At 45.6% G+C, this 23,683-nt stretch overlaps 1 protein-coding gene across 14 annotated transcripts in view; it reads right to left on the reverse strand.

Annotated features, from left to right (window-relative positions):
• Positions 1-23,683, reverse strand: part of LOC6565244 (serine/arginine repetitive matrix protein 2) — a 45,650-nt gene that overhangs the window by 13,994 nt on the left and 7,973 nt on the right. For 6 of the 14 annotated variants that reach the window (XM_032738467.1, XM_032738463.1, XM_032738465.2 and 3 more), the window contains 6 exons: positions 18,332-18,701; positions 15,392-17,860; positions 14,796-15,206; positions 6,354-13,838; positions 5,419-5,967; positions 5,166-5,347 (listed from right to left, as the gene is read on the reverse strand). In XM_032738467.1, the coding sequence (XP_032594358.1) occupies positions 5,166-5,347; positions 5,419-5,967; positions 6,354-13,838; positions 14,796-15,206; positions 15,392-17,860; positions 18,332-18,701 (11,466 nt within the window). Of the gene's footprint in view, positions 1-5,165; positions 5,348-5,418; positions 5,968-6,353; positions 13,839-14,795; positions 15,207-15,391; positions 17,861-18,331; positions 18,702-20,776; positions 20,852-23,683 lie in introns of those variants that run through there. The other 8 variants (XM_032738474.2, XM_001991453.3, XM_032738466.2 and 5 more) reach the window with 7 other exon arrangements.

Consider the following 23,683-nt stretch of genomic DNA (forward strand, 5'->3'; position numbering starts at 1 on the left):
AAATATAAGAGCAAATTTGATATTTAATTGCATTTGAGCTGAATTTAGTTTAATGATAAAGAAAATTATGTGTAATTGAAAAAAAAAAGTTTATTTCAATTTTGTATTGTGCATTTATATTTATAATAATTTTCAATTTATTTATGGTCGCCTATGACGTGTGCTCTGTTGCTATTGTTGTCTTCAGTGTGTTTGTGTGTGTGCTAAGGTGTTGTTGTTCTCATTGTTGTTGTTGTTGTTGTTGCAGGCAATAGGCTTGCCAAGTTATTTGGCGCAATTCCGCTAAAGCGTAACAAGCCCCACCAAAATTGCTGCTGCTGTTGCTGCTGCTGCTGCTGCTGCTGCTGCTGGTAGCAAAAAAGGGGTCGCTGCGCTATCGTGAAAGGGGGTGGGGTGGGGTGGGGTATGGGCGGATTGCATGCAACGAAGCATGGAAATCAAAATGGAAATTGCCGGCCCGACAGGCACAAAACAATTAAAAATCAAAAACGACACAACAAAAAAGAGCTGTTGCACTGTTGGAGCAAGGTGTTGTTATTGTTGTTTTTTATTATTACTGTTCTTGTTGTTATTATTGTTGTTGTTGCTGCTGCTGCTGCTCCTGCTGCTGCTGCTGTTGCTGCTCAGCTGACCAAAGCGAATGCAGTTGCAGCTGCAGTTGCTGTTATTGTTCAGCTAGCTCAACAAATTGGGCAACCATTTACATTGGCTTTGACACTGTCGCTTGCAACAACAACAACAACAACAACAACAAAAACATATATGATTAATGCTTTTCAAAGTATATAGTGAAGAACAAACTTGAAATTGTTGTTAAATTTAGCAAAAGGTGAGAATCGACGTGTGAAAGAGAAAGAGAAAAAGAGAAGGCCAAAAGTATTTGAATTTCAATTTTTAGTTCAAATTGAAATTAGCGAAAACATAAAATAACCAAAATTGAACTTGCCTTGGGCACACAAACAACAAAGCATTTAAAACACGCCCACTCGACAGCCTTCAATTTTCCAATTTTCCATGGAAAATACAATGAAAAGCGATTTTGGCATCTTACTGCATATTTTTAGCCACATGAAGAGAAAACTTTTTGACATGCAAAAAGGCGAAGAGACGCAGACAAAGATGAACTGGCAAAACAAAACACACAACGATTATGAAACGGAAAAAAAGAAACAAAAACAAAAACAAAAAAGTAATAATAAATTGAAGTAAAGCAAAAGAAAAGCAAAAATTTGCCATGCTGGGAAAATGGCGGTTAACTCGAGGAGGGGCAGCTAGCAAAAAAGAAAACCGGCTTTCGAACCAAACTCAAATCAAATACAAAGCCAAAGCTAAGACTGAACACAAAGCTGAAGACGAGGCTGACGCTGAAGCTGAAGCCAAACGACTTGGCTCTGGCTTCTTCTTCTTCTTCTTCTTCTTCGTCGTCGTCTTCTCCATTTGTTTTTCTAGAAAAACAAGCGATGATGAGTGAAATGGGGGAAACGAGTGAAAAGGGGGGAGGGCGGTTAGAGGAGAGGGGGAGAACTAGCGACGACAGCAAACAGTAGCAGCAAAAATATTATTATAAACACGTTGCACTCGAATGAGTTTTAAAGCGATTATAAAACCGGTTCGGAACCGAACCATAAACCTTAAATCAAAATTGCATTTTACCCTCCCATTTGGAGAAGCACAAATTAAGCAATCGACTCTCAATATTTGAAAGCTTAACAAAAAATGCTTAATTAATGCCTGGAATGAGATGCATAAATATTAATTATGAAGTTCTTGATAAGAACATATCTGTTATATATCTATGAATATTATCTAATCGAAATGGCCAATTCTCCAGTTGCAAATTGCTATCATAATTCCATTTCTTGAAATGCCGTCATTTACACATCAAAAAATAAATCACATTTGTGTCGTGATCTTTGATGTTAAATATAAGAAACAAATGGGAGCAATATGAAGATATTGACATTATTGACATTATTATTATTATAATTATTATTATTATTATTTTCGGCTCAACTTCTTGTATGAATGCACTAACTTTTCGTGGGTTGCTTATCCCTAACTCTTCTGTTGCCAAAATAGATTTGCTTCCAAAATGATAACTTCCACAAAAATAAACTAAATCTTTGTAAGATTACTTAAACTAATGCATTTGTTTGGCATTAATCTGTAAATAATTTCATTCATTGCAATAACAAACTACAAAAATCGAGACAAGCAAGAAACAAAAACTATTTATCTATAAAATATTTTGGAAAATATATCATGGAAACCGTATTGGTCTAGAACACCCAGCTAGCTACAAAAAAGAAGAAGAAAAACTGTTTAAAGCTACAGTTTTCTCTGACGACGAAAAGAAGATTTTGGTTGAATTGTTAATTGTTTTTCTCAACGTCTCAATTCTGGGAATAAGTTTTAATGTTGTACACAATAAAAAGAGTAGCGTGTTCTTTCATTTTATGGCTTCCTCTCGAGCATTTCTAAAACGCTTCACTTTGACAGTTGTCTAACGTTTTTGTGTGGCTATTTGAGAATGTCAAATAGCTACTTTTTGTTCAAGTTAAGTTTTCTGGGCCAAGTGTTCCCAAACAAAAGCATTTCACCGTTGAAAATTGTGATTCTTCTTTTTTATACATAATTTAGTCAACTCTTTTATTCATGAATCTCCGGCATTTAGCATTCCAGAACTGTTGTGCTATCAGCTTGCAGATTCTTATAGTTGTATCTATAATAAACTTGAGATAGTTTCGGGCTATATTGAGCATTGTGTTAGGCGGCTTACGGGGATTCCACTCTACATATAAAGCATGGATGGTATTTGGTGCACAAGTTGAAAGCATGAAAAAAGAATAAAGAATACAAAATACAAAAAAAAAAAAACTAAAAAACGGGCCACAGTGCAATGCACAACCCATTTGTATCTGTATCTGTATCTATATCTATGTATCTATAGTTATATCTATATAGGCATGCTGCTGATGCTGCTGCTACTGCTGCTGCTGTATGTATCTTTAGCTCGATCTGTATCTTTAGCTGTATCTGGCCACTGGGCGCTCCAACAGAGACGAAGATGTTCCGTCCGTATAAATAGTGCCATCGTTGCGCTATTTTTGTCGAAAATTTCCGTACGCTTGCGCTCTCATTCATGCAGCTCCCCTCTTCCGACACACACACACCCCTACCCCACAGCAACCCCTGCTACCCTTCCCTCACGCCACCTGCTTCTGCTTTGAAATTTATTTATTTATTTTTATTTTATTTAGATATATATATTTTTATTTTTTTTTTGGTTTTTGTCGTTTTTGTCAGGCTGGGAAAATGCTTGGCTTTTGACTTTCTATCTGTGTATCTTTAGATGTATCTGTAGGCTGTAGTTTTCTGCGTTCGACTGTCTGTTTGTGTGTATATATATATATATATATATATATATTTATATAGTCAACGCTTGTCTTTCACATTTTGCTTTTTTCAGGTGCATTTTGAGGTGACAGCCGAATTCTTACCACAAATTATGCGCACTAAAAATAATTGTAGAAAAAAAAAGAAAATAGTGGAAAACAAAATATGGAAATATAGTTGAACAATTTTGCGCTGCGAACACAGCTGTCAATTCCAATGAATCTGTGCAGCCACGCCTCCTCCCTCCCTGTCCGCCCCTCCCATCCCACACTTCCCACACACTTACGCGCTGTTTAAGATGCCGCTGCTGCTGCCACTTTTGTTGCTGCTTCCTCTGCCGTTAGCCGCTTTGACCAAAGTTGGTTAAAAACACTCGCGTTTCGACTGCAAACCGTTCACCGCATAACAACAACAACAACAACAACAATAATAATAATGATGATAATAGTCGCAACAAGCAACGTTTTCCAAAAAAAAAAAAAACAAACAACAACAACTCAACTGCACTCAACAACAACTACGACAAGTATCATAAATAACAACAACAAAACAAAAAACTTGTCTTTTGTTGCCTTCTTTGGTTGTTACTTTTCTTTACTATTGATTTTCTTGTGTGTGATTTTTTTTTTTTTTTGTTTTTTTTTTTTTTTGCACTTTGCCGTCTATGAAGATGAGAATTTGTCTCTAGCCCCGTCTCCTCACGCCTCTCGTCTTGCCTCGTCTCGTCTCGTCTCGTCTCGTGTCGTGTCGCCTCTTGTCTTGCCTTTTTACTGATCAGGAACACAACAAGTCGCACAAGTGATCGATGCCGCCTCTGAGTGTGTACTGAAATGGCCAACAGACGATGACGACGACGACGACGGCTAAAGCGACCGACGGCTCATTCCCGTTCCTGGCCAGAAGAAGAAGAAGAGGCGCGCATCACATCACGCACAGCTGCGGCGCACACGGCACTAATAGCGAGAGAGAGAGAGCGAGAGCGGGAGAGCAAGCCCAGCAGCAGCAGCAGCAGTGAGAGATAGAGAGCATACCAGAGAGAGAGAGAGAGAGTGCAAAAGTGAAAGAGAGGGAGGGAGTGAGAGTGGTGCATAGAGACAATTGCTGATCGTACACGTGGGTTGGCTGTGGGCTGCTGCTGCTGTTGCTGCTGCTGCTGTTGCTGCTACTGCTGCTGCTGCTACTGCTGCTGCTGTTGCTGCTGCTGCTGATGCTGCTACTTCTGCTGCTGCTGCTGCTGCTGCTGCTACTGCTGCTGCTGCAACTGCTTCTTTTGTTGGCTGTCCATCAAACACAGAACTCATCTGATTTTAAAGAATACCCTGTATACTTAAAATGTTCAATTTGGTTGTCTTCACTAACTACTACGTTTCGACAAACGGAAAGAGGAAAATATTCTGCTCCTCAATTAGCGATAAAATTTCCAGAATCAGAAAAACATTTTCCACCAGTTTTATGTAAAAATAAGATGAAACAAATAAAACAGTTGACAATTCGAATAACTGTTTTAATCAAATTGTAAAACTTGCTATTGGCTGAGCCAAGTTTACCACAAAATATGAAGAGAAAATATATTATTAGAGTTAAACTCAATTCGAAAGAATCTGACTCTTATTTATTTTACCTCTTAAATAATACCACATTAAAAATGTGAATTTTTTGTTATATTCAAATATGTACAGGGTATCATTTAGACATGGTTAGAACCTGTTGTTCAACTGCCATTATTTTATTTTATTTTTTTTGGGAACTGTGGTGTTTGATTCACTTACCCCTTGATTGCTGCTGTTGTTGTTGGTCCTGTGCAGCTGTTGCTGCTGTGGCTGTTGCTGTTGCGGTCGCTGTCCCGCCGGCAACATGCTTTCCACGCCCTGCATAATGACGCTGGCGCCAAGGAATTTATTGAGCAGAGCACGTGCCTCACGATCCTCACTGCTGTCACCCGGCTCTACCACTATAATGGATAAAATGGCATTAGAAGAAGGTATTGTTGCTGCTGCAGTTGTTGTTATTGAGTCCACTTACCATTGTCGGCATTACGCATGCGCTCGAGAACATCATCGACGCCGCTGACGAGTCGCTCCTCGCCGCTGGTATTGAGAAATGAGCGTGTACTGGAGCTGGTTCTGGTGGTGCTGCTGCTCGATTTGTGGCGCAACTGTGGTGCCTCCATTTCAATGACGCTGCACACATCATTCGATTCGCTGTCCTCCGTCTCGTCCTGCTCGTCGGCCTGGCTGTGTGCCTGAGTGTGCGAGCTGCCTGATGCCGACGACTCCTTGCGTATGAAACGCTCGCTCAATTCCTTAACCGAACCACGTCGGGTGGATGTGGGGCTCTCGTAGTTGGGCTCGATGGCATCGATGCCATCTGGCATGCCGCCCTCCACATCGATTAGTTTTAGTTCGCGCTGCAGCGTGCTATTCGAATCTGGATGAGATTTGCGCTCCAGCTGCTGCGATAGGGAGACCAGCTCCTCGGGATTGCTTGAATAGATGAGCTCCTTACGTTCGTGACGCGGCGGCGATTTGTCATCCGAATAGAACTGCTCCTCGATGACATAGCCTGTGACCTCTGCAAGCAGGAAGACCAGCAAAAATTAGCGGGAAAAAAAGAATCGAACTGCAAGGAATCCCACAGTTCCATAATGGCCAATTAGAATGATCGACTAGCAAATACCCTTGCCCCAAGTCGAACACGTTTTATTCGATTTTATTTGGAATCAGAAAGCTATATCTTTTAATCTCAAAAGCAAGAAACTTATAGAACTTTAATTTGAACGGACCTGGGTAATCGACTCTGTTTCTGGTGGTAGATCAAGAATTGATAGGGTTTATGTTGTCGGAAAAAGTTCCATCTGCTTCTTATATACTTTTGCCCAATTTCATTAGATCTTTTTTAGCCCGAATATAAATTTAATTGAGTGCATGGTGGTGCCTTAGCTCCTTGCTTGAACTTACCTTGCTTTGTCTCACATGGCGCCGATGGCTGTGTCTTCTTCCTAAGCGCCCGAATGCCAAAGAGGGGCAGCCCATTCTCATCGGTGGGTCCAACACCGTAGCTGGATGTGATGGAGTCCTCCTCGCGTCGCTTGTTACTACTGCTGCGGCTACTGCTGCTAGTGGTGGTGGTGGTGGTGCTGCTGCTGTTATTGGTATTGATGTTGGTGCTCGTGTTGATATTGTTGCTGCGCGTCATCTTGCCAGTGCTGCTGGTTGTGCTGCCCTTGCGTGGTGTGGGTGAGACTGAGTCGGTGGCACGCAAAACCTTGGTGCGATCCGCCCAAATGGGACTGGCCTTGCCTGGCCCCTTGCTGGGACGACGCTCGGGCATCGATTGACCATTGCTGCTGGGGCTGCTGGTGGTGCGCGTGGTTGTTGTCGTCGAGGTGGATATATTGGATTTACCGGTTGGGCTGCGGCGACGCGTCTGTGCTGGACTGACGCTACGCTCGCGTGGCTTAACTGGCGGCTTGCCATGTCCAGTGCTGCCGGCGGTGCTGGTGGTGGTGCGTACATCCTTGAGCTGTGGACTCTGACTGCGTTCGCGATCGCGCGGCGATTGCGATTGGGGTTGCTCGCGTCTTGGTGGCAATGGACTGCGACTCGGTGTGGAGCTACTGCTCCTGATGGTGGTGCTGGTGGTGTGGCTACCACTCACATTAATCATGTTCTTTTTGATCAAACGGATTTGGGCGCGAATGCGACGGCGCAACTCATAGCTGCTGACCGTCTCCAGCAGTTGCTCGAGTGTGGCCAGCTCAAAGATCGCCTCAATGTCAATGTCAAAGTCCTCGCTTATGCTGGTGGTGCGCAGCGTCGTCTCGTTGGTGCGTGTGGTGCGGCGTGGCACATCGAACTTAACAGCCGCATTGGGATTTCGCGGCTCAGGCATCTCAGCATCCTCTATCGAGGATTTGCGTGAATAGTGCGTTTTATTGAACTCAAGCGAGTCCCGTCGAATGTGCTCCAGGGAACTCTTCGTGTGATCCATGTAGGATGGACGACGTCCAGCTGGGGAGTGGGGCTCACTGGCTGGATGCGGTTTGGGACTGGGGCTAGGACTGGGGCTAGGCGATTGCCGTTCGAAGATGTTGCGACGCGAGGCAACTGTGCGTCCGGGTGTCGTCTGTGTGGTTGGACGGCTGCGCTCTAAAAGTGGTTCAACGTGTGGTTCAGTTTCAGGGGAGCTGCTGACAAGGTCGGTGTTAGTTTGAGGACTATGGATTTGATTGGTTCTTGTTGTTGTATGCTTGGTGGTGTTGTGCTCAGTGCTCTCATTAACTACGATGGATTTCGAATTGGAGGTGTTGATGGTGGTGGAGTCGCTGGGCTTGCTGGTGGCGTTGCGTCTGTGCGGCTCGGGGCTGCCACTGGGACTGCGGCTGGGTGCATCCACGTAGCTAGTGGTGCTGGTGGTGGTGCGACGTGTCACATTCTCTGTCAGATTATCGCTTGGCTCTTTATTGGTCGGCCTGTGGCGTGGTTGCTCGACTGAGGGCTTGCGTAGTGCAGTGGTGCCTCGTGTGGTTGGCTTGGTGGTGGTGGTGGTGGTTGTGCGTCTGCCTGGAGACATGGGCTGCGGACTCCCACTTTTGTAGGTGGGCAAAGGTTCGTCACCATCCACTTCAACATCGCTATGGTGCTTGGTGGTTGTGGTGGTGGTGGTGGTGATGCGACGCGTCACATTCTCCATCGGATAATCGCCTGACTTGTTGCGTGGTTGCTCGAGTGAGGGCTTGCGTGGTGCTGTGGTGCCTCGTGTGGTTGGCTTGGTGGCGGTGGGAGTGCGCCTTCCTGGTGACATGGGCTGCGGACTGCCACTCTTGTGGGTGGGCAATGGTTCGTCACCATCCACTTCAACATCACTGGTGGTGGTGGTGGTCGTGGTGCGACGCGTTACTGTCTCCATTAGATAGTCGTTTTGCTCCTTACCAGTTGGCTTGCCACGTGGTTGCTCCACCGATGGTTTGCGTGGTGCAGTGGTGCTGCGTGTGGTTGTCTTGGTTGTGGTGCGACTACCCGAAGACTGTGGACTGGTATTGCGTTGTGTAGGCCTAGATTCGAACTCCTCGACATCCACATCGATATCACCACGCTTTTTGGTGCTGGTGGTGCGACGGGTCACTGTTTCAATAGAATAGTCGCTTGGCTCTTTTCCAGTTGGCTTGTCACGTGGCTGCTCCACGGATGGTTTGCGCGGTGCAGTGCTGCTGCCTGTAGTTGGCTTAGTAGTGGTGCTTGTGGTGCGTTTGCTGGGCACCGTTGGCTGTGGACTGACGCTGTGAGAGGCGGGCGCTGGTCCAACCTGCTCGACATCCACATCCACATCGCTAAGTACCCATTGCTGCTGGGTTATGTGCTCCCTGCGTTTGGTGGTGCCGGTAGTGGTGCTGATACGTTCCGTATCACTTGGCTTACCACGTGGTTGTTCCAACGAGGGCTTGCGTGGTGCAGCGGTGCTACGTACGGGTGAGCCTCGACTGGGACTCAAACTGGACGGCACATTGCGTTGCGGCTGTTGGTTGCGACTGGACTTACGCTCCTCCGCTATGAGAGTGGTGCTCGGACTGCTACTGCCGCGTGGCTTGCCACCGTTGGGTATATGTTTGGGCGTTGTGGTTGGTGTGCGTTGACCAAACACAGATGGACGATTGAGTATGTCCTTTTGGCGCTTCAACTCAATGGCTGTGGTATGGTTCTTTGTCATGGGCAGCAGTTCATCGTTTGATTCCGGCTGCTCAGGCTCAACGTCGGAGGGCTGTTCCGGTTCCGATTCCTGCTCTAACTCCGGCTCGCTCTGGCGCGAGATATGACGCTCAATGCTAGCCACCAAGCCGGGTGACTTTTGTGGTGCGGTGGGTGCCAACTTCTCGGCGGTGTCGATGAACTTGTGCACCTTCTGCGAGACGCTCAATGTGCAATCGTCCTGACGCAACTCATCATCGATATCCTCGAAGCGAGGACGCTCGATTTCGCGTGTGGGCGTCGCCAGCGGCTGCTTGGTAATATTCTCGGCGGTCTTGAGGAATCGATCCACCTTCTGATCGATGCTCAAGAGACACTCATCGCTGGCCGAGACCTTGGCATGCTCATCGAACTGACGACTGAAGGGTGTCGAGGATTTGGGCCGCTTCACCTGCTCGGCGGTGTGTGTGAACTTGGAGACCTTTTCGTGCACACTCAGCAGACACTCATCCACATCGATGCCGGGCTGAATAGTGCTGGGCGTGTTGTTGCTGTAATCCAAACTCCTGGGCGCCTCCACCATGGGATTGTCGTGAATGTCCGCCTCAATACCATTGGGATTGCGCAGCTCAGAGATCTGGCAGCCCACATACGCATTGGCCTCCTCCTCAAAGATGGGTATATTGGTTACTATCGGCTTCTTGCGCGGCTCATCGTCCGGCTCCTGCACCACGTCCGGATAGCGTGGCTTGCCCATATCCGTATCTAGCGCGGAGTGCACGGGAGTGGGCACAATGCGATCGGGTGACGGTTCCCGCGAACTCTTCGCATGTTGTATATCTATGATGACGTTCTCCATGTCCTCACTGTTAATCAGCTGCTCGCTCAGATTAATTGTCTTGGTGGTGAAGCACTTACTGGGACGATTGCGCTCGGTGGGACGCTGTGCCGTGCTGGGATTTAGGGTGCTCATCTCGGGTGTCATGGCTTTCGGTTTGCCATTGACCACTTTAATGACATTCTCGCTGGTGGAGCGCGTTACCTTGTCCTTGTCACGGCGCGTAACACGCGGCACCGGTGCCGACTCCTTGCGCTCCGTTACCGGTATCTTTCGAATCGGACTGATTGGCACCCTGCGCTCCGTTTTGGGTGATGGCGTCTTTGGCGTCTTATGATCGATAATGATTTCCGTCGTTACAGATATATTACTCGAGCGGCGACGCTCGCTGGGAATACGCGTTGGGCTCGTATCCGGCGAGGTTGACTGCCCATCCACATCATCCGATTGGGGTTTCTGTTTGCGCGGCGATGAGCGCAGACGGTCCTTGATGTTGGGTGAATTGCTTGACTCCTTGGGTTTTCTATCCTTTTGAGTAGTGTTGCGAGATGTTGTCATTGTTGTCGTTGTTGTTGTGGTGCGTGTTTCATCCGCCAGGCTGTCTCGCTTGGCGGGCTCACGTCTGGGCAAAGACTCTTTGCGTGGACTTTTGACGGCATACGGCTGCTTGTGACTGGTAGTGGTGGTGCTGCTTTTGGTGGTGCGCGAATTGCGTCGCTCCGTTTCGGTTTTACTGATCGAGGGCTTCTTGGTGTCGGGCTGTTTCGGCTGTGTTTCCTCTGGTTCACTATCGATGGGCTGCTTCTTCTTGGGTCCACTTGTGCCTCCAACTGTACGTTGAGTCTTGGTTATATTCTCGGTCACAGTTTTGCCATTGCAATCGATGATCTTTTCGGTCACAAAATGCTTCGTTTCCGGTTCTTTGCGCGTGGGGGAGATTGACTTGGGCGGATGCTTTGTGATGACAACAGTTGTCTCTTCGGTTATGTACTCCGCATCGTCCTTAGGATGCTTGGCAGGTGCCTGAGCTCTAGGCTGCTTACCGGTTGCAGGGTGTGGCTCTTTGCCATCCTTTGGCTGCCTACCAGTTGTAGGACGTGGCGATGGCTCATCCGTCATTGGCTTACCAGCCTTGGGACGCGATTGCTTAACAGGCTCTCGCTTATCCTCGGGATAAGGCAAAGACTCTTTGCGTGTGGGCGAGGGCGATTTAGATGGACGCTGCTTTATGAGAATCGTTGTCTCTTCATTCACATTTATGGTCTCCGTAAAGTCAACAGGACGCGGCTCTAACTCATAGATTGGCCGCCAACCAGCAGCAGATGGTAGCGGTGCCTCCTCACATTCCGGGTAGGGCAAAGTACCCTTTCGCGTCGGTGAGGGTGACTTGGTCTTGGCAGGCGTCTTTGAAGTACGCTGCGTAGTCACTGTTGTCGTCTCTTCTTCAACATTAACAAACTCTGCATCGTCCTTCGGATGCTGGACGTGTGCAGGTCGTTGTGGTCTGTTATCCTTGGGCTGTTTACTAGTTGCAGGACGTGGCTCTACATCATCCTTAGGCAAACTACCAGGTGCTTGTGGCTCCACCCCTTCCTTTGGCCATCTAGCAGTAGTCGGACGTGACTCTACCCCATTCTTGGGGAATGTACCACTTGTCGGACGAGGCTCTTTCTCATCCTTTGGCCGCCAACCAGCAGGAGATGGTCTTGGTGCCTCCTCACGTTCTGGGTACGGTAAAGTACCCTTTCGTGTTGGTGAGGGTGACTTGGTCATGGCAGGCGTCTTTGAAATACGCTTCGTTGTGACTGTTGTCGTCTCTTCTTCAACATTAACAAACTCTGCATCGTCCTTCGGATGCTGGACGGGTGCAGGTCGTTGTGGTCTGTTATCCTTGGGTTGTTTAGTAGTTGCAGGACGGGGCTCTACATCATCCATAGGCAAACTACCAGGTGCTACTGACTCTACTTCATCCTTTGGCCATCTAGCAGTAGTCGGACGTGACTCTACCCCGTTCTTGGGGAATGTACCACTTGTCGGACGGGGCTCTTTCTCATCCTTTGGCCATCTAGCAGTTGTCGGACGTGGCTCATCCTCATCTTCTGGGCCTCTAACAGGCTTGGGCGCCTTTTTGTCAAACGGTTTCTCTGTGCTGATGAAGGTTTCGATATCCTCCGACTCTGTCACATCCACTGTCAGCTCGGTGCGCTGCGGCAACTGACCCTCTGGCTCTGATAGAGGCTCCTCCACTTTAATAACAGGCTGTGTGCGTGTGATATAGGTTTCGGTGATTCGCTTGTGCGCGCTATCATCGTCATCATCATCAGGGCAATCCTCGATCTTAAACTCAAAGGTCTCTGTCTCTTTCACCAAAGTATTTGTATCCCTTTCTTCCGTTTCATCATCAACATCATCATCATCGTCGGTATCGTTTTGAGTTTTGGGCTTGTAGTTGCCCTGTGTATCCCCATCCTCTTCCATGCCCAAGATCTTGCGGCAACGATCTTCAAATGTCTCGCGACGAGTCAAGCCCTTCTTGCGGAATGTGGGCTTCTGATCGTCATCCGGCTCTGGACTTTTTGATATGAAACTACCATCGGGTGTCTCGGAAGTCTCGGGAGTCTTTCGAGTAACGGGCTTATCGCTAGATCTGTCAATCATATCCTTGTCTTGGGGCTTTGTGGTTTTGGGCAAGCGATTGTCTGGATTTTTCGGTTCATTATCGTTTAGATCATCCGGCTTACGAGTGTGCGGCTGAGGTTGAGGTTGGGGCTGACTTTCGTTCGTTATGAATTCTTCGTTAAGATTCTTCGTTGTGTTTGTCACCCGCTGGGTAACGGTGCTCCTAAAGAGCGCATCCTCTCTGAACTGTGACGGTTGCTGCTTATCGGGAATAGCGTGTGGCGCATCTCTGGGCTTCTCGTAATTGGGATAAGTCGCATCCCTTGGCTTTGCCGGACCCGAAGTTGGCAACTGTCTTTCAGGACTTTGACGCGGCTTAGCATTGAGCTTGCTCGGATAAGTCTGCTCAGGACGTTCCTTTGTTGAGCTTGGCAGCTCCCTTTCAGGACTTGATTCTACTGGCATCTGCTTTTCGGGCGTACTACTGTTTCTTAGCAGTTCCCTAGGAGCTGATGATGGTAATGTTTTTTCCGAGCTTCGACGGGGAGATTCCTGTGGAACTGTCCCTGGCATCTGGTTCTCGGGAGTCTGACGTGGCGAATCCCTGGGAACTGTAGCTGGCAATTGTTTCTCTGGAATCCAGCGTGGCGACTCCTTTGGTCGAACAGTGCCTGGTTGCTGTTTATCAGGGCTACTGGCACGTGGCGATTCCTTGGGTTTTGAATGACCTGTCGCTGGCTGTTGCTTCTCAGGAGTCTGACGAACTGATTCCCTTGGCAGCTGCTGCTTTTCGGGGCTAGTTGCACGTGGCGATTCTCTGGGTAGAGATGCCGGCAGTTTCTCGGGGCTACCGGAACGTGGCGACTCCTTTGGCTTCGTGGGTAGCTGCTTTTCGGGACTGTGGCGAGGAGACTCTTTGGGTCTCGTAGGATATGCTGCTGGTATCTTCTCAGGACTCTGACGTGGCATTTCCCTGGGCTTATCATTGCCTTTCGGCTGACGCTGCTCGAACTCCAAGCTGCTCTCATCGATGAATATTTGATCATCGATGTGAGTCACATCATCCGACACAAACTCACGATCCGATCGAGTCTCAAATGTGGTCTCCCGCTGCAGCTGGTGTCGCTCAACGCTGGGCGACTTGGAACTGCGTCTAGCCGGAGTTGGCTCATCGACATCGTTGGGGTTTACAGTGGTGCTGTGATTGGATTTTCTATGGCTGCTTGATGGGGTGCGATTAGGTGCCTCGCTGATGGGTCTGTTGGTGGGTGCATGTGGTCGGCTCTTGGGCGTTGCTGCTGCTGGGGGGAGTCAAGGCATAAGCGAACGGGCCGCGCTCTACAAGATTTGGATCGGTGTGTGCGTGTCTTGTGCTTGCTACATGTTGCATAGACGCTTCGTTAATAGTGGGATTAGTGACGACTACAACAACAGCTACAAACGTCGATTTTTTTTTTTTTTATTTCGGGCGGTTAATTGCTCTACGGGGTTAGAGAGGCAGGTGAGAGGCAGCAGAGTAAATCAGGCAGGCAGGCAGGCGGTTAAGTAGGCAGGCGGTATTTCTTATAGATACGCTGTTACACAATTTGGGTTAAAATTTGATTCCTTGTTGAATTTTAATTGTTAATGTTGTTCTTTTATGCAGAACTCAATTCAACTTCAGTTTCGAGTTATTTGGCAACTTTCACTCAAACAGTTCTGGAATTTAGAAACAGTGGTCGCTTCGCAAGTGGCCCTTTAGTAAATCGGAATACCCTCTTGAGTTTATATGCAAATTTCATTTATGATAATCATATTATCTTTTTTTATTTTTTATTTTTTTTTGTTATTCTTAAGAGTGATAAATTTGTTTCTGTGTAATATGCGCTCTACAGAAATACCCGTTAGTTGGCATACTAATTACTTGGGTTACCCCCTCCCAAAAATATCTTCCATGTGTTGTGTGTGTGTGTGTGTGTGTGGGTGTGGGTGTGTGTGTGTGTAGGCCATACATAGAACATATCACATTCGCATTTTTTGTTTGTATTTTGTATAACAGTTTTTATTTGCAAAGTTCCAAAAAAAAAAAAAGAATCAAGTATTACGTGTAGTAAAGATAGTTTCAAAAGGTTTTCCATTATATTATAGGGTGTTGTTTGTTGTTTTGTAAGAAGAAGAAGTAGTTGCTGTTGGTTGCTCTTGCTGAGTGTGTGTGTTTTTAATTTTTTGTTTTCTTTTTTTTTTGAATAGGTTTTTTTCATGTGTTTTTCATGCCTTACCAACGGTTTCAGTACTTGTCACCGCCTTGGCAATGCTGGCCGCTTGTTCTGTGCTTTCTGCGGGTGGCGTGTCAGCGGCGGCCACATCCGTATCGGATGGACCCAGCTGATAGTAGTGTCGACGCACACAGGGTGCTTCAACGATGGGTGCAGCGATAGCGCCTGTGGTTGCTTCACTTGAGCTCAGCTTTGTTTTTGTTATCAATTCGTGATTGTTGTCATCAGTTTTTGGTTGCTTGTTCTGGTTCTGGTTCTGGTTGTTGGTTGTTGTTAGTGTTCTTGTAGTTGTTGTTGTTGCATTGTTGCTGTTGTTGTTGTTGTTGTTGTTAATAGTAGGTGTTGGAGGAGTAGGTGGCAAAGAGAATATATCGGCTGGCTTAGTAGTAGCATACGTATACTGTGATTGGTTATCTGAAGGATACATTACATACATAGGATTTTCCGAGATAGATATATTTTGTTTATGTGTGTAGATATATATATATATATTTTTTTTATATATTTATTAGCTTATGTATGTTTTTTTTGTTTGTTGTGTGTGTGTGTGTGTGTGTTGAGTGTGCGTGTGTGTTGGAGTGTGCTGGACTAATTCGTACCTGACACAGTTGGCGTCTCGCTGCTGGGACTAGCTGGAACACTGCGCGGACCTGAAGTACCTGAAGGACCTGTCGGAGTTGTGGGAGTTGTCGGCGTAACGGGAGTAGGGGTTTCTGCTGCTGCTGCTGGCTTATTGCCAATCGTTGTTGTTGTTGTTGTTGTGGTCGTCGTTTTTGTTGCGGCTGCTGGCGATTTGGGCGAACGCTGCGGCATAAGATCAATTGTTTCGTTAGAACCTTGAACGTTACGGGTCTTCACAACAGTCTGCTGCTGCTGTTGCTGCTTGGTAACGTGTGTTTTACCCACACTCTTGCCAGCGGGCACGCCCACAGGGCCACGTGTCACTGTCGTCGAGCTGATGCGACTCGACTCCGATGGCGCATGACTGTCGTGGGAGCCCTCGCGTCCATCGCGCCGATAGGTGCGGCTCGAGGAGACGCTCGAACGCGGCGTCATCCGTTGGCCATGCGGCTCCGTGTGGCCGCTGTCGCGACGTGGCTGATTATGCGAATGGGAGCCGGTCGAGCCGACACTCTCCGCCGGTGAGCTGCTGCGCAGCGAGGCGGCAAACGCACGATGCGCTGCATCCACCTCGCGCTCCTTCTGCAGCTGGCGACGCGTCACCGTTGTCGTCGTTGTTGTTGTTGTCTCCGCTGGGCCACCGGTGCGACCCGGTGTACGGTTCGTGGTCGGACGACGCTGCGGTGATTTGGCCAATGGCGAGCGTGGCGCATGGCGTGTCGGCGAACGTGCCGATGGGAAACCCTGTGTGCCATAATCTGGCGTACGCGTACGCGGACTTGCCGGTGCTTGAGCGTTCACCGGTTGGTGGCGACGCACATGCTCCGGTTCCGGTTGCGGTTCCTGCTCCACTTGAGTCTCAATGATCCGCTCCGTATTCGATTTGCGACTGCTGCTGGTCGTGCTGCTGTGCTGGACCACGTTCTCAGCATCGGGCTGATCGGGACGTGGCCGAGACGACGGTGTACCGCGCACCGATGGAAAACCATGCGTACTGTAATCATCGACAGCAGGTCGACGCGGACTAGCTGGTTGCTCCCAGCTGGGCGTAGCCACTGGCAACGCTGCATGATGATGATGATCATCATCGACAAATTCCGTTTCGATGGTACGCTGCGAGGTGCTGCTCTGCTTCACATTGCGACTCGATGTCTGGGACTTGTGCACCACGTATTCCTCATCCTCGGTTGTTGGCCGCTGGCCAAGAAACTCCTGGGTGGGCTTATTGCCACGCACCGAGGGAAAACCGTGGGTGGAGAAATCATTTGACGGCTGCTTGGGCGTCAATGGTCGCTGATTGGGAAATTCCTGGACGGGATTCGTTGATTTCGTCGAGGGAAATCCATGTGTGCCAACATCCGGACGTGACGGCGATGCAGCCTTCAGTGGCTGCAACTGTTGCGGCTCCTCGTACTGCTGCTCAACGGTTTCCGAGGTGGTCTCCGTCGAGTAGCGACGACTGGACGATGATTTCTTCACCGTCGAATAACTCTCTTGCTTAATAAGCTCCTCGGCATGACTGGGCCGATGCACCAATGGCTCCGACGCATTGTCAACCACATCACGCGGCTCAGCGCTGCGAGGGTGACTCTGCTGCTGGTGGTGTTGCTGATGCTGCTGCTGATGCTGCTTGTTGGTTTGATGATGTTGATGATGCACATCTTGAGTGCGTCGCTGCGTTTGGTTTTGAGTCTGACGCACCGACTCCGTTGCTGGAGTGGACATCTGCTCGGTTTCGTAACGCTTGTTCTTGACAATGGTGCCATCGGGCAAACGCTTCACAGTAGTAATCATCTTGACATTGGGCTTTGGATACTCAACCGTACTGGAGATAATCTCGCCCGGCTGTGACATTAGATGCTGCACATGTCTCTGGTATTCCGGTGATGCCTTATCCATGTCCACATAGCGCTTGTTCTCCTCAAAGTGCTGTTGCGTCTCCACGTTGCGGGTACTGTTCGATTGTTCCCGACTTTCCGAGTAGCGTTCCTCGCGCTCACGCTGATCACGCTGATGGCGCTGCTCCTGGAAGCGCTGCTCCTGCACACGCTGTTCCTCACGCTCACGCACCTCCCGCTGCTGATGTTCCCGTTGCTGCTGCTGCTGCTGCTGTTCCCATTGATGATCCCGTTGCTGCTGCTGCTGTTGCTGCTGTTGATATTGCTGATTGTCGAGCAGATAACGGGGTTCATCATCGTTAATCTGCTTGCTCGACGAGGAGGACGACACAAATTTGGATGTTGACGATGAGGTTGTGGAGCTCATTTTCATTTCGCTCCGTCCGCTATTCTCATCGCCGAACACAACCCGCTCTTGAAGATGCGTATTGGAGCTCTCCGCCGCCTGTTTCACATAGTTCTTGTCATCGCCCTGATGCGAGGCGCTCGAGACTTGCTCGTTGCGACCTTTAAACTCAGCGACTCCGCCACCATTGAGCTTCTCAACACCTGATTGGATTGTGGTTGTTGTTGTTGTGGTGGTTGTTGTTGTTGTGATGGTTGTTGTTGTTGGTGGTGGTGGTGGTGTTGTTGTTGTTGGTATTAAGAGGATGGGTAGTAGGTGGTTTTTTTTGGTGGTTGGTCACGGCACAGAGACATACAAACAAACAGAGTTGGGGTTACACACAGATTTATATATATATATATATATAACACATAGCTTAACTACATTACAAAGTAAGTGTTACTCGAGTCGAGAATAGCCGACTAACTGATACCCTGTACCGAGCTCCGGCTTTTGATCGACGTACACAAAAGCAAACACAAACAATTTACGGGATCTTCTCGTTACTTTATGGAATCGGAGATTAAAACTTTTAAGCTCATTTAACCATCATCGATCACATTTCCGAAAAATGGTACAGGGTATAGATAATTATGGAAGAACGGAACCAAGTGATTATTGTGACGAGAACTTACCATCGGTTTTGGCCAGAGTTTCGGTGCGATAGGCTCGGCCATCGGGCGACACCTCCGAAGATGTCTGGACATCCCAGCCAGTCGTATTCGGTTGAGTGAGTGTCATCGAATGGAACTTCAGCTCATGGGTGGGACTCATCGAATCGCGCACCTCCTTCGACTTGAGACTCTGGAAATTCTGATCCAGCAGAGCATCGCCATGGCTGGTGGCCAGCGGATCCTTGCCATAGCCAGACAGAGTATTACCGTTCGGTTCGGACATTATGCTATCCGGTTCGTGCCTATAGAGATTCCTTAGACGCGATTCGCGCAACTTGTAAAGATGCAATCGGATTTGCTTCTTGCGTTCGCTATCCTCCGATTGCTGCCACTGTAAGCACACAAAATGCATCAAAATAAATATAAATATATATATATATATATATATTAGACAATCAGTGTTATTAAGAGAGAGAGAGAGAGAGAGAGAGAGAGAGACGGAGCGGTGCTGTCCTTGGGCTAATTGAACCGGCTCAAGTGAGCTTAGCCGAGCCGCTTACAGAACCCACGCTCGATCTTTTCAAAAACGCGCCTTTTATGGACTCGATTCGACGCCTCGCACTGGCCGCCAATTAGCTGACAGTAGACAGTAGACACTCATAAACAACAAACGACAACAAGTTGAGAGTTGGGTGGCTGAGTCAGCAGCAGCAGCAGCAGCAGCAGCAGCAGTAATAGCCGCAGCAGCACCACCACAACTGTTGCACCACTCTGATACAACAGCAACAACAACAACGAGAGAGAGAGAGAGAGAAACAGAGAGAGAGAAAGATTCAACGTATCTATATTTTAAGCCACAGCATCCACCCACTGACTGAAAACTATCTTTATTAGTTTTTACAGGTTTCAAATTGGACTTAAGCCGTCTCTACAGAGGAAACGAGGTTTATAGTATATTTATTACCAAGCATCCAACAGCTTTTTGACTTTTAGAACACTTGAGTGTATCTCTAATATTTTATAACTCATAAAATCTTATTATTAATGATGATTCAAATATTTAACCGGTTTTTATTAGATTTTTAACTGACGTCATTATCTTTCAAACCAATTTAAGTATAGCTGAGGTTCTACTCTATTTGATGCCTGAATCCCTTTCAAATTCTATTCACAACAACTTGCCAAGTATTTTCAATATATTTAGCGGCGATTATGCACTGTTTATCAGCTGAAACCTGGGTCTGGGTCTGTATAGGTATATATTCTTGGGGCTAGTTATCAGAAACTGAGACGCCTCGCTAATGACGCTTTGTTTATAAATAAATATAAATAATAACAAAGAGAGCATAGCGCAATTAGGAAAATTACTGCTGACCGATAAGTGAGAAGAGAATTAAAAGCGAAAGTTTTAAAAAATAATAATAATAAATAAATAAAATAAAAGAAAATTTAAAAAATATATAGCATTCACAATTTGTCAACAGATGTGGTTGAGCTAATAATCGACAGATTTGTGGAGCTTTGAAAGTTGGTGGGTAGTCGTTAGCCGGTAGTACGGGCCAGGTCGAAACGGGACGAGAGAGGCGATCATCGAAAACATTGGCAAGCAAATTTACCAAAGTTGTTTTTTTGTGTGGTGATATCACCAACAGTAACAGCAACGAAAATCGAAAGCGGAAAACAAAAAAAAATAATAAGCACAATAGAAAAAACCAGCAACAATCACAACAACAACAACAGCAATCAAGAAATGCTTTGTTAACTGTTTTAAATTTAGATGCTTATAAAAATGACTGAATCTTAATTAAAATTAATAAAAATATATTGATGGTCAAACATGCATTTATCAACTTCAGCATCATAAATCATAATCATTTTTTTCTGTACAATCTAAATGTTCTTGACCAAAAGATGCATATAATTTCCAGTGGAATCAACTACACATTTGTAAGCATTACTTTCCAACTTTTTGTATGAACTTTCAATGAAATTTATTTCTATTTGCCATTCTCCATGTTAAACATTTTAAATTGACAAGTAGGTTATGTATAAAGTTGCCATTATTCACAATCAATTGAAGACAAATTTAATTTAGAATCAAATTATAATAACAAGTTGAAGTGAATGTTAAGTTTAGCAGACATAATAAGTAAGAAATGGAGCCATTGTATTGCTAATATATTAGCTCATTAAAATATTATTTTATGTGCAATTTGGATAGTTTTTGTATACCATTTTTGGATGGGAATTAACATTCATTATTCAGCCTCAGGAAGCAGAGAAATCAGAGCACAGCTTTCACTCGGCAAGTCAATAGATAAAAAGACAAACTTCAGACCATTAAAAAAACGATGTCTCGATAGATATAAAATTGTCAAAATTGACAAAAAGTATATTTAAAAAAAAGCTGCTATAAGGTCGAAAATGTAGTAATTGTTTTCGTTATTTGCCATTTAACAAACTCACCAAATTGATATAAATTAAGTTTGTTATTTGACATATACGTCAAATGTGTTTGAGCCGGAATTCGAGTGATGAATAGAATTTTGCTTTTTAAACTTAATTTCGATTTGTAAGCAAATTTAACTTGGGCAAGTTCGCGTTAGAGAAGCTCGACGGCAGACGGGAGACTGAGGGAGTAATCAGAATATGAAGTGCAGCAGAGTGCAAAAGCGAAAAGCGAAAAGCAACAAGCGAGAAACAAATAAAAACGTAGCCCAGGAACAAGTCGCGAGACTGCGAAGTCGCCGTCGACGTCGGCGTCTAGACTGTAGAGCAACGTCGTCTTGAGACGCGATGTGAAATGACGTAATTTCTAAAAAGTGGCTCGCGATAACCAGTTGAAGTCGCCGTCGTCGCACCTCCGCTGCCAGCGGCAACCTGTTGACGTTGACGTTGACGGCGACGCTAACGCTGACTGCGACCGCTGCCAGCTCCACCTTCATCACCGTTCCTTCTCCATTTCCAGCTGCCGCTGCCGCTGCTGCTGCTGCTGCTGCTGCTGCTGATGGTGATGATGATGATGATGATGACGTGACGTGCGAGATTTTGTTGATGCGAGACTGCCGCAAATGTTGATAAATTATTATTTTGTTGTATTTTATTTTAATTTTTTTTCGCCGCTCATTTTCAGTGCTGTCGTGTCAACTTTGGAGGTCAACAGTATTTCGTCTATGCATTTAATTGTTTTGGTTTGTTGTTATTGTTGCACAGTTTTTTGGCAAAAAAAAAGAAAATATTAAAAAAGTAAACACGAACAAGAAATCTTTTTGTTAGTGCAATTAAAATTTATTAACATTTAATTGAGTCAAATCGGCGAATGAATATTAAAACGACAACAATGCGCATTAGCCGTAAAGGAAGTGCAAAAGTGGGGGGTGTAATTTAAGTATTTGGCAACAAGTAAATTATCATATATAGGATAAATATGCATCCCTCGAGCGTGTCTTCAACATTTTCTTTTTAGTTGCCGAAACATGAAGGTTAAAAACGTCTCTCTCTCTCCCATTCCCACTCTTTTGACTTTTAACATCTCTTCTGTGTGTGTGTTTGTGCAGTAACATTAATAACGGTCACATACACATACATACTACGTGTATCTGCAATGTGATAAAGCTGCCAACTGTTATTGTTCCATGGTCGGACTCTCTTATCGAATCAAAATGGTAAAGAATGCCAATCGATACGAAAGAATATCAAGCGTACGAGTGGCAAAGAATGTTGATAATAGCAATATAATAATAATTATGACTGACAATGCAGTTAAGATCGCTTGCAGCGACACCTGTTCACGGACACATGCACCAGTGCGCCATCTGGCGACCACCATCTGCTGCTGCTATTCACCACTTGCAAGTGCCATCTGTCATTTGTCATTTGGCATTTGACATTGACAATCAGTACAATTTGTTGAGGAAATCGTTTGCACTCTGGTGTTAATTGCCGGCCCAACTTGGCTCATTTTTTGGCGTCAGTCGTTATTTATAACTATTTCAAATTCATTTCAATTCAGTGTTGCATGCATACATTTGCACATACACACACACACACACACACACACACATGTATATTAAAGTGGGCGACCTAATTGCGAGCCGAGAATCGCAATTCGCTATTTTTTTGCTACTCAAATTGGCCGGCTAAGAGGAGAATTGTGTCATTTTCATGCTTCAAGCTGCCGACTGCGACGCCAGCAGCGTCGTCAGCAGCGACGTTTACATTTCTTTTATTGTTGTTTTTCTTTTTAGCACCTGTGCAGCCCAAACTGAAATTGAAACTATTTGAAGCTGGGTCTGATTCTGAATCTACCCTGTAAATACTCTATGGTATGGCAAGCAAAGTATATTATTCAGTTCAGGTTAGCAGAATGCATACACATATGGATATATATCTTGTGCCATATAGAGCATAAGTCGTTATTGTAAAGACATCATTTTAAGACAATAATAATACAAAAATAAATATTCCTATTTACATGGTATCTTCAAGTCAGCCACCATCGACTCTGACAATCTTTACTTGTTTCCGTCGTTATTTGTTTTTCTGCGGCATATTTAAAGTACACAAGTGAATAATTTCTTTTTTTGGGGTTCTAGGTTGTTTTCAATTTCAGTTTCAGTTTGTTTTCATTCTGTCTTTTTTTCGATATGTTTATTTTTTCTTTTTTTTTGATATGACATTGCCCAGGTGAATTAAACATGCGACGACTGTTCTTGAAATCTGGAGCGCTTTCGAGGTTTTTACATCATGCATATTAATCACATACATAAAATACATGACAAAGTCACAAATAATGTTTACCAAATGGGATGAGTTATTTTTTCTGTGCATGTGTGTGTGTGGGAAACTTTGTCAAATTGATCGATGGAGCTGTCAACAAGTTTGAAATTCACAATGCAATACGATCCCATTTTGGGTCAACGGCGAAATCTCTATCATTTGAAACGGAGAAATTCGCCGTCTTTTAAAATGGAATTTCCCACGATAAATACCCAAAAAAATAACGACTAGTTAACTAACTTCAAAACTATAACCTTTTCAATCCAGATTAGAAGACCATTTTTATAACAACCAATTGTAAAGAGATTAATAAAATAGAGTCAGTGAATAAAATATTTCACACTTTTTATGTCTTAAAAGACAGTAAAATATAGAGCATAAACTATAAATTATTTTATAATCACAGAACTAATAAATCTTTAACGGCTGTTGTTGTTTTTTTTTATTATCATGTACTGAATTAAACTAAGCTAACTGACAAGACGACTAACAGTCATTAAAACAAGTCAACTTAATCGATTTATGATCGATGCACAAATTAAGTGGAACGAAAGTCGAAAAACTTGTGCAAACTGTAAGCAAAGTTTTTTTTGT

This window comes from Drosophila grimshawi, unplaced genomic scaffold, assembly GCF_018153295.1.
Source record: "Drosophila grimshawi isolate 15287-2541.00 unplaced genomic scaffold, ASM1815329v1 contig_848, whole genome shotgun sequence".
NCBI classification, from domain to species: domain Eukaryota; kingdom Metazoa; phylum Arthropoda; class Insecta; order Diptera; family Drosophilidae; genus Drosophila; species Drosophila grimshawi.